Source organism: Papio anubis, chromosome 9, assembly GCF_008728515.1.
Source record: "Papio anubis isolate 15944 chromosome 9, Panubis1.0, whole genome shotgun sequence".
Lineage (NCBI taxonomy): Eukaryota > Metazoa > Chordata > Mammalia > Primates > Cercopithecidae > Papio > Papio anubis.
Genome location: NC_044984.1, coordinates 115251046 through 115267710, shown reverse-complemented (window position 1 = coordinate 115267710; position 16665 = coordinate 115251046). Strand labels below are relative to the sequence as shown.

At 44.5% G+C, this 16665-nt stretch overlaps 1 protein-coding gene across 3 annotated transcripts in view; it reads left to right on the top strand.

The window, feature by feature from the left end:
- The first annotated feature begins 434 nt into the window (after window positions 1-434).
- The window catches only part of SPPL3 (signal peptide peptidase like 3), a 147267-nt gene continuing 131036 nt past the window's right edge, over window positions 435-16665 (top strand). Inside the window, exon 1 of one of the 3 annotated variants that reach the window (XM_009181850.4) lies at window positions 435-948. In XM_009181850.4, coding sequence (XP_009180114.1) covers window positions 926-948 — 23 coding nt within the window. In that variant the 5' untranslated portion in view covers window positions 435-925. Of the gene's footprint in view, window positions 949-985; window positions 1212-16665 lie in introns of those variants that run through there. The other 2 variants (XM_031650824.1, XM_031650823.1) reach the window with 2 other exon arrangements.

The window sequence follows — 16665 nt, the reverse complement described above, 5'->3', positions numbered from 1 at the left end:
AAGGTTGGCTGCCTGGAATATTTGCTACCTGAATGAATGAACCAAGGAACATACGAACGAAGGAATGCAGCCCTCTGCCTGCTGACTGACAGGTTGACTGACAGTTGGGGCGCCTGTGGCCAGCAGACTGTTGACTGACGGTTGACAGCTGAGTGGCAGCCAACAGACGCGCCTCGGGGTTCCCGATTGGCTGGTGCAGCAGCCCCTCGGAAAGGGGCGGAAGAGGGTACCCGAGGCGACATCTCCGCGTGGGAAGGGGGGCGGCACCAGGCAGCTGGAGGCGGCCCAACAGCTCGGGCTGCGAGAGCAGCAGCCGCCTAGAACCCACTAGCCGAAGTCTCCGCGCATGGGCCCGGCTCGAGGGGCGGGGCGCGCGTCACGTGAGCGTGTTTTGGGCACGTGACCCGCGCGGGGCCAAGGCTCGCCCCCGCCTCCGCCCCTCCTCCCCTCGGCGGGTGTGATCGAGTGGCCTCGCCTCATCGCCTAGCGCCCCCCTCAGCTGCCGCCGCCTCCGCCCGCCGGCCATGTCCCCCGGCCGCCGCCGCCGCCGCCCGAGCGCGGCGCTCCCGCGGCCCGGCGCGCAGTGAGCACGGGCCCGTCTTGCCGTTCGCCCGCCCCGGGGCCCCCTTGTTCTCCGCGCCGCCGCCGCCGCCATGTTGGGTTTGGAGCTGCAGCGGAGCCGCCGCCGCCGCCGCGGGTGAGGGAGGCCGAGAGCGGAGCCCGCCCCGCCCCGGGGCCCAGGGAGCGGGGCCGCCTTGGAGCCCGGCCTCTCCCCGCCAGCTGCCTTCCCGGACCGCCGTGCAACCAGCGAGCCAGCGAGCGAGCAAGCACCGGACCCCGGCCGCGCCTTCAGCTACGGCCCGAGCGAACCCGCCGCCGCCGGGCCCGGCCACAGCCTGCAGCGGAGCCCACGAGAGGCAGCGCCATGGCGGAGCAGACCTATTCGTGGTGAGTGCGGGTCTCCAGGAGGCCGGGGCGCGGCGAGGGTGGGGGTCGGGGCGCCGGCGCGGCCCGCCGAGGGGAGGAGGAGGAGGAACAGGTGCGTGTCGTGGGGGGGGGGCGCGGGTTGGGGTGCACGCCCCCCTCTTCCCCACCGGAGGGGGCGACTGGCGCGCGCGGAAGGCGGTGAGTGGCCGGGGACCCGGCGTCCAAGAAGGGGGATGGAGGAGGAGGCAGCAGCGGCGGATGTCATCTGGCTATGGGCGGAGCAGGTGATGGAGAAGGGGAGCATGACCCCGGGGGTGGGAATCCCACGGATGGGAAGTTGAATCCGACCGGCACCCCGGAACTGACTCGTGGGGTGTTTCCTGGGCAGGAGGACTCCAAAGGGCGGAGAGAGGCAGGCCAGGGCAAAGGTGGGCCGCTGGGATGAGAGGAAGCTCCACTGAGAACAGGTGATAGAGGCAGAACTTCCTAAGTTGGGAGAGTGGAACAGCCGCCACAGCTGCAGGGCCGCTGCTTAGCTCTGGGACAGGGAGCGCAGGGAGAGTTGGTGAGGTGGGCAGAGGCCCGGGAGTGAGGGGAGGAAAACTGCGCGGGGAGAGTCCGCGAACCTTGGAGGGGAGCCACTGGTGAAGAGGTTGGAAGAGGAGCCTGTTTGAAGAACCTGTTTAGGAATTGTTGGTGGGCATGGGCAGAGTCTTTGTAAGGGTTGGTACTATTATTTTAAGAGGAATGGAGCCCAGGGCCAAGTGTGGAGGTGGAGGACCTGCAAGTTAAGTTCATTTCTGTGGGGCTTTTAAAGTTAGTAAGTAGCTCGTTAAGGGCCGAGAAGCGAGAAGCTACTATGTAGTTTATTAAGGGCCGAGAAGCCAGAAGCTACTGTGTAGTTTATGGGGTGACAACCTACATTTCCGGAGAAGGGAGTGCCAGAGTTTGGGGGAAGGATCGTAAGAGGTCTTTAGCATGCAGAGGTGGGATATTTGGATGACGGGTTGAAGGAATGATGGCAGATTCCATCAAGAGTGGAAATCGGGTAGTGAGAAGGAAGTCATAGCTGGAGAGAGGAAGCAAGAAATGGCGTGATTGTAGGAGTGGGGGACCTGGCTGCAATCTAGAGAAATGGTTTGAAATTACTCTTGAAGCAAGTGTGGTTTGGGACAGAACTGTAGACATTCCCTTCGTAGAAAAGAGCATAATAGAATGGGAAGAGCATGGCATGTGAAGTTGGAAGACCTATTTCGGAGGTCCGGTTTGCCATCAACTTGCTTTGTTGATACGACATGATTGTGAGTTCTTCGGTCCTTTTTCCTTACCTATAAAATAGAGGGAATTACCTTTTCCACAGCCTGTAAGGATTAAGTACATTTAGAAAGCACTTGGCAAACTGTGAAGTGCCGCAGATCTTACTACATTAATTATAATTATCCTAGAGAAACATCCAAGAAATGGGTAATACCTGAAAATAAGGAATGGTTTTAGGTAGAAGAGTTTGAGTGGATTATTTATAGTGTTAGAGGTTATTAGTCAGTAACTCATTGTGTCTTCACATAGAGAAAAGGAGTTGGGGATTGAAGATGATAATTCTTAAGGGAACTTCAGTGATGTATGTGCAATCTCAAGAAGAAGGTAACTGAGAGACAAAGTAACCCTAAAGGAAGAATTAAAATCTTGGTGAACACGTGCTCTGAAAAGAGGTTTAAGCTAATTTCATAGTTTTGAGTGACAGAGAGCTGCCTTTCAGTAGCAGGTCATAGGGAACACAAGATTATAGTTTCAGCTTCCTTCTGGACAGAGTAAGAAATGAAGGTAAAGGTGTTTTTGTCATGCCTTGTGGTTACTCATCTTGAGCTTCTCATACTCTGGTCCTAATGGCTGTGGCCCTGAGAGTCCTAATGGCTGCTTTGCTGTTTTTACTGTGCTATACAAAGGCCATGGATGGTTGAAAGAATAGAAAACTCAGTGCTCGAGAAATGGGGAAAATGATAATGTTTTACTAGGTAGGTTGGACGCACACTACCTCTCTCTGACATTAGTTGGCTCTATTAAGGAGGGATTACTTTGTGAAGTTTGACAGTTTACACATTTATTCTACTAAAATACTTCCCTCAGGGTCCGCTCTGTTTGCTTTACAGGCAAAGAAACTCCTTGAAATCAGGGAGCTTAGCCCCTCACCTTTAGCAGGTTTTTGAGAGGCATATAAGGGGAGACTGGGGAAACCGAGCAGTTTCCTTTTTTTTTTTTTTTTTTTTTGAGACCGAGTCTCACTCTGTCGCCCAGGCTGGAGTGCAGTGGCGCCATCTTGGCTCACTGCAGCCTCCGCTTCCCAGGTGCAAGCAATTCATGTGCCTCAGCGCCTCGAGTAGCTGGGACTACAGGCACGTGCCACCACGCCCAACTTTTTTTGTATTTTTAGTAGAGATGAGGGTTCACCATGTTGGCCAGGCTGGTGTCGAACTCCTCACCCTGTGATCTCTCCGCCTCGGCTTCCCAAAGTGCTGGGATTGCAGGCGTGAACTACCGTGCCCGGCCACAGCTTCTTATTTAATAGTTGTTCCTGAGTCAGCTGACTAATAATTTAATAAAATAAGGAGCTATACACATGGCATTACATATACACATTTAATTCTCACAAGTTTCTGAGGTAGGTGATACTTCCCTATTTTATAGAGGAAGAAACAGGCTTGGGAGGCCAAGTGATATGTTTTAAGTACTTCACTTGTGATGCTCTATTTTGTTTGACATGAATTCTCCCATAATTTTACTCATTCTTATTGAAATATAAGTATGGAAAAGGTATTCCAGTAGTCTGTGTAAACTGATTTTTGGATTATCCGTCATTTTGCAGTTATCTTTGTCTCTCTTCCGTTGGCTTGTGCAAACAATCAAGAGTTGATTACTTTTTGTGTGTGTGTGAGAGACGGGGTCTCACTCTTTTGCCCAGGCTGGAATGCAGTGGCCCGATCTAAGCTCATTGCTAACTGCAGCCTCTGCCTCCCAGGTTCAGATGATCCTCCTGCCTCAGCCCCCCGCAGGTGGCTGGGACCACAGATGTGCGCAACCACATCTGCTAGTTGTTGTTGTTGTTGTTGTTGTTGTTGTATTTTTACTAGAGAGAGGGTTTTGCCATGTTCCTAGGCTGGTCTTGAACTCCTGACCTCAAGCAATCTGCCTGCCTTGGCCTCCCAAAATGCTGGGATTACAGGCGTGAGCCTCCATGCCCGGCAATTGATCTCTCTTGTTTTTTTTCCCCTTGAGACGGGGTCTCACTTTGTCGTGCAGGCTGGAGTGCAGTGGCAAGGTCACAGCAGCGCCTCCAGGGCTTAAGCGATCCTCCTACCTCGGTTTCCTGAGTAGCTGGAACTACAGGCGTGCCCCACCACGCCCGGCTGATTATTGCATTTTTTTGTTTCACCATGTTGCCCTTGCTGGTCTTGAACTCAGCCCAAGTGATCTGCCTGCTTTGGCCTCCCAAAGTGCTGGGATTATAGGCGTGAGCAACTCTGCCCGGCCCCGCTTTATTTTTTTAAACAGACTTGTGCTTTTTATTTGTCTGTGACCTTTGGAAAAACCAAACTGTGGAGACTGTTGTGCCACTATCGATTTGTCTGAGGATGGAATCAGTGAAGAATATAAAGGCATATGCAGATGGGCTCCTTTAGGATTCTCATATAATAAGACATGTAAATTATTAGTAATGAATTGATCATTACTGGAGCTGGGTGATGAGTACATGGAGGTTTATTATTCTGTTGACTTTTACATGTTTAAATTTTTCAGAATAAAAAGTTTTTTCAAAAAAGCCCTTATGTAAGTTCATGTGTGCTTGCTATCTTCCTAGCAAATTCCATCAACATTCTGTACTCAAGGGTTCAACTCAAATTCTGCTTAGCTGTGAAGCATTTTCTGACCACCCCATATGAAAATGATATATATATATATTTTTTGAGACAGGGTCTTGCTTTGTTGCCCAGGCTGGAGTGCAGTGGTGCCGTCTCCGCTCACTGCAACCTCTGCCTCCCAGATTCAAGTGACTCTCCTGCCTCAGCCTCCCCAGTAGCTGGGATTACAGGCACCTGCCACCACGCCTGGCTAATTTTTTGTAGTTTAGTAGAGAAGAGGTTTCACTGTGTTAGCCAGGATGGTCTTGATCTCCTGACCTCAGGTCATCTGCCGGCCTCAGCCTCCCAAAGTGCTGGGATTATAGGCGTGACCCACCGCTCCCAGCGATCTTTTTATTTTTAATACTTACAGTTTTGTCTGCATCATTCCTTCCTTATCTCATGTAAATACCTAATCTCCTAACTACATTGTAAACTCCTTGAGTGTAAGGACCATGTAACACTAACCTTGGTTCTCCCATAGTGCCTAGCACATTGTAGTACACGTAGCCCCTGCTTAGTAAATACCAAGTGGTAAATATGACACTGAATTTCAGGATACTTCGTCCTTTGTTGAAAGAATATTAAACATAAGGAGAATGCTACTGAATGAAAGGTAAGTGTTTATAACCCATGTACTTATCAAAGAGGGCTTTTGGTAACTTGGTTTCCTGACGTACCAGTGCTGCAAGAATGAGGAATGCCATCCTTTATTAAAGTCCTAAATAAAAGCTATTGACAATTGAAATAATTGGTAGTAATACCAGAATCTTTATCACAATTTAACTAAAAGATTCTGCGTGTAGCCTTTTTTCTCACGTGCATTGAGGAAGTAAAAGAATGCGTGTGAAAACACAGATTGAATGTGCTAACTAGACTTTTATTAATTTGAGAAAAACACCTTGCTTCCTGTATACTTATGAGCAGTTTTAGTGTAAGTTCTGTGAGAAACAGGAACTTGTCTCTTGATGAAGCAAAATGTGGTACTTATATATAACTGCTATTGAGCCCTGCTAAACATTACTAATGTTTGTGTGAGGGAAAAGGAAGTCAATTTATTTGAACTCCTTCAAGTGAGTTTTGTTACCAAAGTACTATCATAATAACTTGTGTATTTTCTATGTGATAGAGTTTTACAAGCATTGCTAAGTAAGGAAATTGAGACTCAAAGTGTATAAGTAACTTACCCAAGGGTGTAAATGGTAAAGGGCTCAAAGTGAAGATTATCTGACACCAAAATTCTGACATTGAATCTGTCCACTTAATGTTTCCACAGTCTTTACTGTAAGCCAGCCCTCTTTTGCTTGAGTTCCTGTAGCCTCTTTGCTGGGTTTGTTGCATTATTTACCTGTTGGTACCTTCTTGGCCTTCTAACAACCTAAGTCAAATCTTGGCAGTTCTCTGCTTAAAAGTATGGGTTTTGGCCACACTTAGAATAAAATCTAGATTCTTTAGTGTGGTTCTTCATGGTCTGATCTCGTATGTGTCTCTGAGGGATAACAGACAATAAACAAAATAAGCTACATAAGGATAAAACCCTTTCTGTCTTGGTACTCTCTCCAGTGCTTAGCGTTTAATAGATACAAGTAGGTGGCTGCTCTGTGCTGCCCATCTTTTTTTCTTTTTTTTTTTTTTTAAAGACAGAGTCTTGCTCTGTCCAAGCTGGAGTGTGGTGGTGCGATCTCGGCTCACTGCAACCTCCACTTCCCAGGTTTGAGCAATTCTCGTGCCTCAGCCTCCCGAGTAGATGGGACTACAGGCACGCTCCACCATGCCCAGCTAATTTTTTGTAGACATGAGGTTTTGCCATATTGGCCAGGTTGGTCTCAAACTCCTGACCTCAAGCAATCCACCCACCTTGGCCTCCCAAAGTGCTGGGATTACAGGCATGAGCCACCGTGCCTGGCCCATGCTACTAATTTTAAGTTCTAATCTCAGGGCTGTATTATATTGAGGTGATGTATTGTTGTGATAATGGACATTACATGTCAGGTATTTACAAATATTACTAAACCTGAGAATGACAAATAACACAGGTCTCCGTATCTAGTAGAAGTCAGTTCTACTTTTGGATTACTGTTGTGTATTGTTGTATCTGGTATGATCATATCCGACTGTAGCTGATGGAAGTTTTTCAGAGAGAAAGTAGTTGAAAATGCGTATCTAGCATTATAGACTTTAGAAGATTTGCTCCTTATTATTATTATTTTTTGAGACAGAGTCTCACTGTGTAGCCCAGGCTGGAGCGCAGTGGCGTAATCTTGGCTCACTGCAACCTCCGCCTCTCGGGTTCAAGCGATTCTGCTGCCTGAGCCTTGCAAGTAGCTGGGACTATAGGCACCTGCCACCATGTCTGGCTAATTTTTGTAATTTTAGTAGAGGCGGGGTTTCACTGTGTTAGCCAGGATGGTCTCCATCTCCTGACCTCTTGATCTACCCGCCTCGGCCTCCCAAAGTGCTGGAATTACAGATGTGAGCCTCCGTGCCCGGCCCTTGCTCATTATTTTAAAAACGTATTTTGCCTATAGTTAAAGTGCTATGATAATGTTGTTTGGGTGATGTGTGATTTAAACTAAAATTAGCCAAAGTTAACACCATGAATTTATATTTAAATCATTTTCCTCAAGGTTTGTTATAAAGCCTTCAGGTGGTAAAGAAAGCTGGAGAGTGTAACCATATCAACCTGTAAGTATCAGGTAGTACTATGAATTTAAATGCTTAATGATCATGCATTTCTCAAAAAGATTTCTACGTGATCATTTATTTTAGAGATGACAAATGCCATTGGATTGTGACGTGTAGATCTGTATAATTGTATTTTATTTCAACATTAATAAGTTATTTCGTTCTCATCGTTCATATCTGTTTTATCAAACCATCTCTTGAAAATTTAGAGATGTCTTAAGAAGAGAGAGTGTTAATAACCAAGTGCCGTTTTATTTAGTTGGCTGCTTTTGGCATCTGAAACTTTTTGTGACTGCTGTCATGGCAGTAAAGCCATAAGTATAATTTGATTTTTAAAATTCAATAATCTATTTTTGATGTTTCTAGAGTTTAATGGTTCCTTCTTAGGAATTTAAATAAAATGCTGATTGTATGTGATGTATATATAAATTAAGTGCCTGCAACTTTCACTTTCTTTTTTTTTTTTTTTTTGAGACAGAGTCTCACCCTGTCACCCAGGCTGGAGTGTAGTCGTGTGATCTCGGCTCACTGCAACCTCCACCTCCCAGGTTCAAGCAATTCTCCTGCTTCGGCCTCCCAAGTAGCTGGGATTACAGGTGCGCACCACCTCGCCCGGCTAATTTTTTTTTTTTTAATGTATCTTTAGTAGAGACGGGGTTTCACCATGTTGGTCAGGCTGGTCTCAAACTCCTGACCTCATGTTGCCTGCCTAAGCCTCCCAAAGTGTTGGGATTACAGGCATGAGGCACCACGCCCAGCTAACTTTCACTTTCTGTAATGTATTTTCTTATCCTGACTTAAAGAGTTAGAGGCAGAATATTTGTCTTCTGGAATTTTAACCTCTGAGGAGCTCAGACGGGCTCCAAATGATCAAGTTCGGTTTTACAGGGAAAAATCTACAGTTAGTCCCTACGATCCTCTCAATGAATTGTTACCTCTCAGATTTTATTAATAAGGGCAACAGCTTAAAATGAAACAGTCCCACTTCATTGTTGTGGTACGATTAGGTTGAGCCCCTAAGAAAAAGTTTTTGTAGGTATCTTTAAGGTATTAGACCAAGGAATATGCCTTAGCCTAATGGAGACCTTATGGAAAATCCCATTTCTTGGTTTGTAGGGTTTTCCTTAACCTGGTAGGAAAACTTAATCACCTCTGTTTTGGAGTTCCAGCATGTATAGTGAGGAACCACCAAAGAATTTGTTTTTTAAGTGCCCTGAAGTGGAGATGTGTCCTAGTTGTTTTTACATATTTTGAATTGTATCAAGTGTAAGTGATTATTCAAAAAGTATTCAGTTGTGTTATGCCACTCATTAAATTTTCATTTGAAATCTTGAGATATGAGCACCTCATTCTGTTATGGTTTCTTTGAATCAGGAAATGTTTAATGTGAGGGTGGTTTTCATCTCTAGTTCACTGTGAGCTAGCCATGTCTTAGTCCTGGTGGTGTATTTGGTACAATAGTTACACCTGTTGTACTCCACAGGGTCGTCGTGAGAGTTTAGTGAGATGATGTACATAAAAATGCTTCATACATTGCAAAGTGCTCCCTGAAAGCATGCTGTTTGTTCTGTACATTATTTGTTAGAGCCAGATAGGTTCCAGATAGAGTTCCTCACTATAGAAATGACTTTTCTTGTTTCACAGTGTAGCCAGCACTTAAACTTTGAGAAGTCCTTTGTATTGAGAATGTCACATAATGTTATATAAAAAGAAGTAATAGTCTCCAAATTGTCACTGATTTATAAGTTTCATAGTCCATGGCTACGTTCCACAAGAAGAAAGATAAGGAATAAAGCTATGTTTCTTTTTTTTTTTGAGATGGAGTTTTGCTCTTGTCACCCAGGCTGGAGTACAGTGGCACGATCTTGGCTTACTGCAACCTCCACCTCCTGGGTTCAAGCGATTCTCCTGCCTCAGCCTCCTGAGTAGCTGGGATTATAGCTGCGCACCAACACACTCGGCAATTTCTGCATTTTTCGTAGAGACAGTTTCACCATGTTGGCCAGGCTGATCTCAAACTCCTGATCTCAAGTGATCCACCCACCTCTGCCTCCCAAAGTGCTGGGATTACATGTGTGAGCCACCACGCCCGACCTGTTTTTTCATGTTAGTTTTATATTGATTTTGAAGACATTTTCCTTCATAATCTGCTTGAATGAAGAAAGAACAGTAGAGTAGATAATTCTCATCTTTCCCTGCTTTTCTTTTGAATGCATGGTACGGTTTTCTACCCTTTTTTTTTTTTATTTTTTTTGAGACGGAGTCTACGCTCTGTCCCCCAATGCCTGAGGAGTAGCAGTGAGCAGCGATCTTGGCTCACTGCAAGCTCCGCCTCCTGGGTTCCTCAGCCTCCCGAGTAGCTGGGACTACAGGTGCTTGCCACCGCGCCTGGCTAATTTTTTGTATTTTTAGTAGAGACGGGGTTTCACCGTGGTCTCAATCTCCTGACCTTGTGATCCGTCCGCCTTGGCCTCCCAAAGTGCTGGGATTACAGGCGTGAGCCACCGCGCCCGGCCTTTTTTTTTTTTTTAAGAGGGGCTCTTGCTCTGCTGCCTGGGCTGGAGTACTGTGGCACCATCTCAGCTCACTGCAACCTCCGCCTCCCAGGTTCAAGGGATCCTCATGCCTCAGCCCTACTAGTAGCTGAGATTACAGGCATGTGCCACCACACCTGGCTAATTTTTTATATTTTTGGTAGAGACAGGTTTTCTCCGTATTAGTCAGGCCGGTCTTGAACTTGCGACCTCAGGTGATCCACCCACCTCGGCCTCCCAAAGTGCTGGGATTACAGGCGTGAGCCACTGCGCCTGGCCAGCAGTTTATCTGTTTTCCTTATCCCACACCATGCCTGACAAGCACACCCACTTCCCTTCATCTGAGGCCTCAGGCTTGGGCTTCACTCTTGACCTAGATAGGGCAGGTGTAGCAAATAAAGTTTTGCTCATTGTTTCTTCAAGCTACTTGTACAGTCATTGTGACCTACGTACAGTGCCTGACTTTGTTTTGTTGTTTAAGTTTTGTCTAGACCTTGTTTAGCTTGACCTTCCAAACTTGACTAAATCTTCAAGCTTTGCTTGATAGCCTTTGACTATATACTCTGACTTTATAAACTTTTGAAATTTACACTCATTTCTTTTTTTTGTTTTGTGTTTTGTTGTTGTTGTTATTGTTGAGGCAGAGTTTTGCTCTTGTTGCCCAGGCTGGAGTGCAGTGGCACCATCTTGGCTCACTGCAACCTCCGCCTTCCGGGTTCAAGCGATTCTTCTGCCTTAGCTTCCTGAGTAGCTGGGATTACAGGCATGGACCACCACGCCCGGCTAATTTTGTATTTTTAGTAGAGACGGGGTTTCTCCATGTTGGTCAGGCTGGTGGTGAACTCCCGACCTCCGGGTGATCTGCGTGCCTCGCCCTCCCAAAGTGCTGGGTTTACAGACAGGCATGACTCAGCCCCCTACTTGCAAAAATACTACTTTTAGAAGTAAAGATTAGTTGTGAAAAACAAATACCTTTGCCATTCATTAGTGCAAATGTTTCTAGAAATGCCACCTGGGACTGTGGCTAGGCTGGCTACAACTAGTTGAAGATTTGAGGTAAGAACAATTAACCAAAAGGTAAGAGTATGTAGAGGAAAGAATGGAAGAACAGAAATTGAGACTTGGGAAACTCACAATTAAGAAATGGCAGGAAGAAGAGGAGTCAGAAGAGGCTCCATCAGAGGTAGGATAATTAGGAAAGTGCAGTGGCAATGAAAAGGCACAAGATGATTTTTAGGGGCAGGAGTGTAAAATGCAGGATTCAGAGAGAATGAAGAAAAGCAGGCTATTGAATTTGTAAAGGAAGTCATTATTGAGAGTGCACTAATAAAGATCAGAATAGTGGGGTGGAAGCCCAATCAGGGGTAGGTCATAAAGAAATAAAGGCATCTTCTGGGTACTGGCCATTTGAGAAGATGTGAAAGATTTGAGGAAAGAGAATGGTATAGACAGCAGGGTCATAAAGGTCTTTTGTTTTTGTTTTTTATAAATAAGGGAGATAATTGTATATTTGCAGGAAGGGAGAGGAAATTGATCTCGGAAAAAATATATACATATTTTTTCACGCCATTCTCCTGCCTCAGCTTCCCAAGTAGCTGGGACTACACGTGCCCGCCGCCACGCCCAGCTAATTTTTTGTATTTTTAGTAGAGACGGGGTGAAACCAGTTAGTCAGGATGATCTCGATCTCCTGACCTCGTGATCTGCCCGCCTCGGCCTCCCAAAGTGCTGGGATTACAGGCATGAGCCACCGTGCCCGGCCCAATATATATATATTTTTTACTGTAGTTTCAGTGTAGAGATTTCTACCTTTTAAAAAATTGTTATGGATTTCAGTTAGGAGTTGTAAAGAGAATTTCAGAGGAGTCCTTAGTGTGTACATTTAGTTTTTGTCTTTCTTGGTTTGTATGTTGTCCACTAAATTTTGGGTTGTATTGTATTTTAATAGCGTTTGGGTTTTTTATTGCTGGAATATAAAATCCAGCCTCTTCAGTCTGACTTTCAAAACAATCTGTTCTTATAACCCTGCTTCCCTATATTTCCTTTAAATATTACTTGTTACTTCAGCCAAACTGGGTTACTTCTGTTTCCCCTTTTATGTAAGGTGACTCTTCTGCCGCGTTTGCCCTTCTTCCAAGTCTCTAAACATTTTGACTCCTACCCATTTTTCAAGATCCAGCTGCAATGCTTTCCCTTTGCTATGGAGCCTTCCGATTGGCCCAGGAGAAATGTTCTTCTGATGCCTACAGCTCTTTTCTATCATATGGGCAGCACTCAGGATTTTCTGACCTTGTATTGAATGTATTTAATATGACCATCTTCCCATTTTGATGATTAACTCTGTAAGGGTAGGTTCAAAACCGTTAATTTCATGGTGCAAAAACCTACAGATAGTTTTTGTAGTCAGATTCTCTTTGTAAAGGAATGAATATTTTAGGGGTGAAATTTGTTAGATGCTGGATTTTAGAATAGAATGTCTCCCTAAAAATACGGTGACAAGGCACATGGAAGAGAGGAGAGAACATCTTACTGCTCTTTGAAAGGAATACAGAAATAAAATGGTTACTGTCAAGTTCGTTCAAGTGTTATGGCCAGATTTGTCTAACTTCCTAATATCCTGACAACATCTAGAGAAAGAAAGGGGCACAGCTATGAGAGACATTTACAAAGGGCCACAAGCCCTTTAGAGTGTCATCTTCATTTAGCTCAGTCTTCTTGAACTTGACCACTGACTCACTTATGAAAGTGTAAGTAAAATATAAGTTTATTTATACTTTGTATTTCCCAGACAGCCACTTGTTAAGTATGTGGCATATATTAACTTGTTTTCTAAAGTGGAGATGCTCTCCTTTTTTTTTTTTTTTTAGAATTTGCAAAACAGTCTTAGGGAAAAAAATTTCAATAACATGCTCATGTGAAGGTATTTTGCAGGAAACATCTCTTGAGATACGAGTAACTATAAGCTATATGTAAACTAGCTTTTGAACAATGTAATATTTCTCTCTTTTGCTACTATTTCTGGAATTCATAGTCTTCATATTACGCTGTTGTGTAAAAAGCTAAAAAAAGTTTTTAATAGAATCTTATTTTACCATTTTTTTCTCCTTTTTCTAGAAGTCTTTTCTTTTTCAGCTCATTTCTTGTCCTTTGTTTTATACTCGGAAAGGGCAATTGAAAAAAACCTCTTGGCCTGATGTGTGCATATTTTAAAGTTAATAGATATAGCAGTGCCTCAATCTTAGGTCAGAATGAAATAACACCGTCATCTGGAATAGGCATAAACCAGACATTTGGGAGATTAGGAGTTAGTTTTGTTTTTGAACCTTTGTATGCTTTGCAGTGGTGAAAACTCACAGGCCTAAGGCTGATGTATTAGGCTGGATTCCTGGATAGCAAAGGTCATAAAACCATGGGCACATGTTATCAACCAGCTTAGGAAAAAGGGAATAACAAGTAGAAGTAGGGAAGAAGTGTGCAGGGCAAATGTGATTGAGCAATAGAAGCAGAGGTGAAGGTTAGAGAAGAAGTGGAAAAAGGAGGCAGCTACCAAAAAGTAGACAGCTAAACCAGAGTCATTGTGTAGCAAAGGTGCAAATGGCCCAAGACATCTCTGGAAATCACCTTTGTGTTCAGGTTAGATTTACCAAGTTGATAATGAGTCAACCTTTAGTGATAGGGTTGATAGTCTTAGCTTGTCCTGTTAGCTGTTGAGAGCATCAGGTTTAGGCTTCACAGCTAGAGACCTCGGAGACATTCTTGATTCTCATCAAGTAAGGCCTATTGACTTTTTGCTCCGTGTTTGTGTGTATATGTAGAATATTATTTAATATATTTTAAATTTGCTTCCTCTCCCTTCCCCTAAATTTTTGTTCCAAGATGACCCTTCCCTTTGTTCCCTTAAAGTTTTGAGGACATGAATAATGTTCATGTGTTTATTGTCAGTGGTCTGGCACATAGTTTATTAAAGTGAAGATTATTCTGGATTTAATTTTTTTTTTTTTGAGATGGAGTCTGGCTCTGTTGCCCAGTCTGGAGTGCAATGGTGCGATCTCACCTCACTGCAACCTTCGCCTCCCGGGTTCAAGCGATTCTCCTGCCTCAGCCTCCCGAGTAGCTGGGACTACAGGCGCCTGTCACCATGCTCAGCTAATTTTCTGTATTTTTAGTAGAGATGGGATTTCACCATTTTGGTCAGGATGATTTTGATCTCCTGACCTCATGATCCGCCCGCCTTGGCCTCCCAAAGTGCTGGGATTACAGGCATGAGCCACCACGCCCAGCCCTGGATTTGATTTTTAAAAAATACCCTGAAAAAGTAAAATTGTTTATTTTATTTTATTTTTTTGAGAAGGAATTTCGCTTTTGTTGTCTAGGCTGGAGTGCAGTGGCGCGATCTTGGCTCACCACAACCTCTGCCTCCCAGGTTCAAGCGACTCTCCTGCCTCAGCCTTCCCCAGTAGTTGGCACCACCACACCCGGCTAATTTTTTTGTATTTTTGGTAGAGACAGGGTTTCTCCATGTTGCTTAGGCTGGTCTCGAACTCTCAACCTCAGGTGATCCACCCACGTTGGCCTCCCAAAGTGCTGGGATTACAGGCGTGAGCCACCACGCCTGGCAATTTTTTTTTTTTTTTTTTTTAAAGTAAAGTGGAAGAGTATTTGATAAATTGCTATCAGTCCTCAGTTAAGAGCTTAAAGGGCAGGCATCAAACATAATTTATGCTTGTCTTATGTTAAGTGAAAAACTATTATTCAAGGCGTTAGGCTGGACCTACCTTGATAATCACTGTTTAATAGGACCTCTTCATAACACAGTGGGAGAATTGGTGACTATATCAGTTAGTTATTGCCACAATAACAGTGCATGACAAATTATACCAAAACTCAGTGGATTAAAATAACAATACGATATTCTTATACATCTACAGATTGGCTGGTGCAACTCTGCTTCTTCCGATCTGTAAGTTGGTTGAGATGACTCTGCTTCAAGTGCGTTCAGTTTAGACCCAGAGTGAATGGGCAGCAGCCACATAGGGGAAGCTCTTCTCTAGGCAGTGCCAGGGGCACAAGAGGGCAAGTGGAAACCTGCAAGAACTCTTAAGGTTTAGGCTTATAACTGGCACACTGCCATTTCTGCTCCATTCTTTTCGCCAAAGCAACTCATATGGTTGAAACCAAAGTCAAGGAGCCAGAAAAATAAATCTTACCCACGTGAGTGGGAAGAACTGCAAAATCATATGGCTAAGGAGTAGATCTTGGGAAGGATGAGGAATTAGGGGCCGTAATGCAATCTACCACACGTTAAGTTTCCTCTTCTGTTTCAATAGGGCTAGTTATCACTTTTTCATTCTCTTCTAAAATGAAGCATTTCATATAGGCACATTTCATAGAAGTCCTTTCTATGGCATTCTGTTTTTCATTCTAATGTTTATATTTTATAAATAGCTTTTGAAAGATATAATTCACGGACTGGGTGCGGTGGCTCATACCTGTAATCTCAGCACTTTGGGAGGCCGAGGTGGGCTGTTCACCCGAGGTCAGGGGTTCAAGACCAGCCTGGCCAACATGGCGAAACCCCATCTCTACTAAAAATGCAAAAATTAGCCAGGTGAGGTGGTATGAACCTGTAATCCCAGCTATTTACTCGGAAGGCTGAGGCAGGAGAATCACCTGAGCCCAGGAGGTTGAGGTTGCAGTGAGCTGAGATTGTACCCACTCTACTTGGCCCTGGTTGACAAAGCAAGACCCAGTCTCAAAAAGTAAAATATAAGATGTAATTCACATACTGTACAATTCAGTCATTTAAAGTGTACAATTCAGTGGTTTTTATTATATCTGCAGAGTTGGGCAGTCATCACCACCATCATTTTTACAACATTTTCTTCATCCCAAAACAAACTGTACATATTAGCAGTTACTGCTCATTACCCTTCTCCCCAGCCCTTGGCAGCCACTAGTCTGCTTTTGGCCTCTATGGATTTGCTATTTTTCTGTTAATTGAATAATACATAGCTTTTGTTTTGTTTCTGGCTTCTTGCACTTAGCACAATGTTTTTAAGGCTCATCCATATTGTAGCATGTGTCAGTGCTTCATTCTCTTTGTTGCCAAATCATTTTCCTTTGTTTAAACCACATTCAGCTTATACATTCATTAGTTGACAGGCATTTGGGTAGTTTCCACATTTTGGCTACTATGGATAATGTGGGGCCGGGTGTGGTGGCTCATGCCTGTAATCCCAGCACTTTGAGAGGCTGAGGCAGGTGGATCACCTGAGATCAGGAGTTTGAGACCATCCTGCCCAACATGGTGAAACCCCATCTCTACTAAAAATACAAAAATTAACTGGGCACGGTGTCGGGTGCCTGTAACCCCAGCTACTCGGGAGGCTGAGGTAGGAGAATCGCTTGAACCCAAGAGGCGGAGGTTGCAGTGAGCAGAGGTGGTGCCACTGCACTCCAGCCTGGGCAACAGAGCAAGACTCTGTCTAAAAAAACCAAAAAAAATTAATAGTAATGCGATGAACATGCGTATACAAGTTTTTGTGCAGATGTATGTTTTTATTTCTCTTGGGTGAATACTTTGGAGGAAAGTTGCCAGCTCATAGTTTCTCTGTTTTTAACATTTT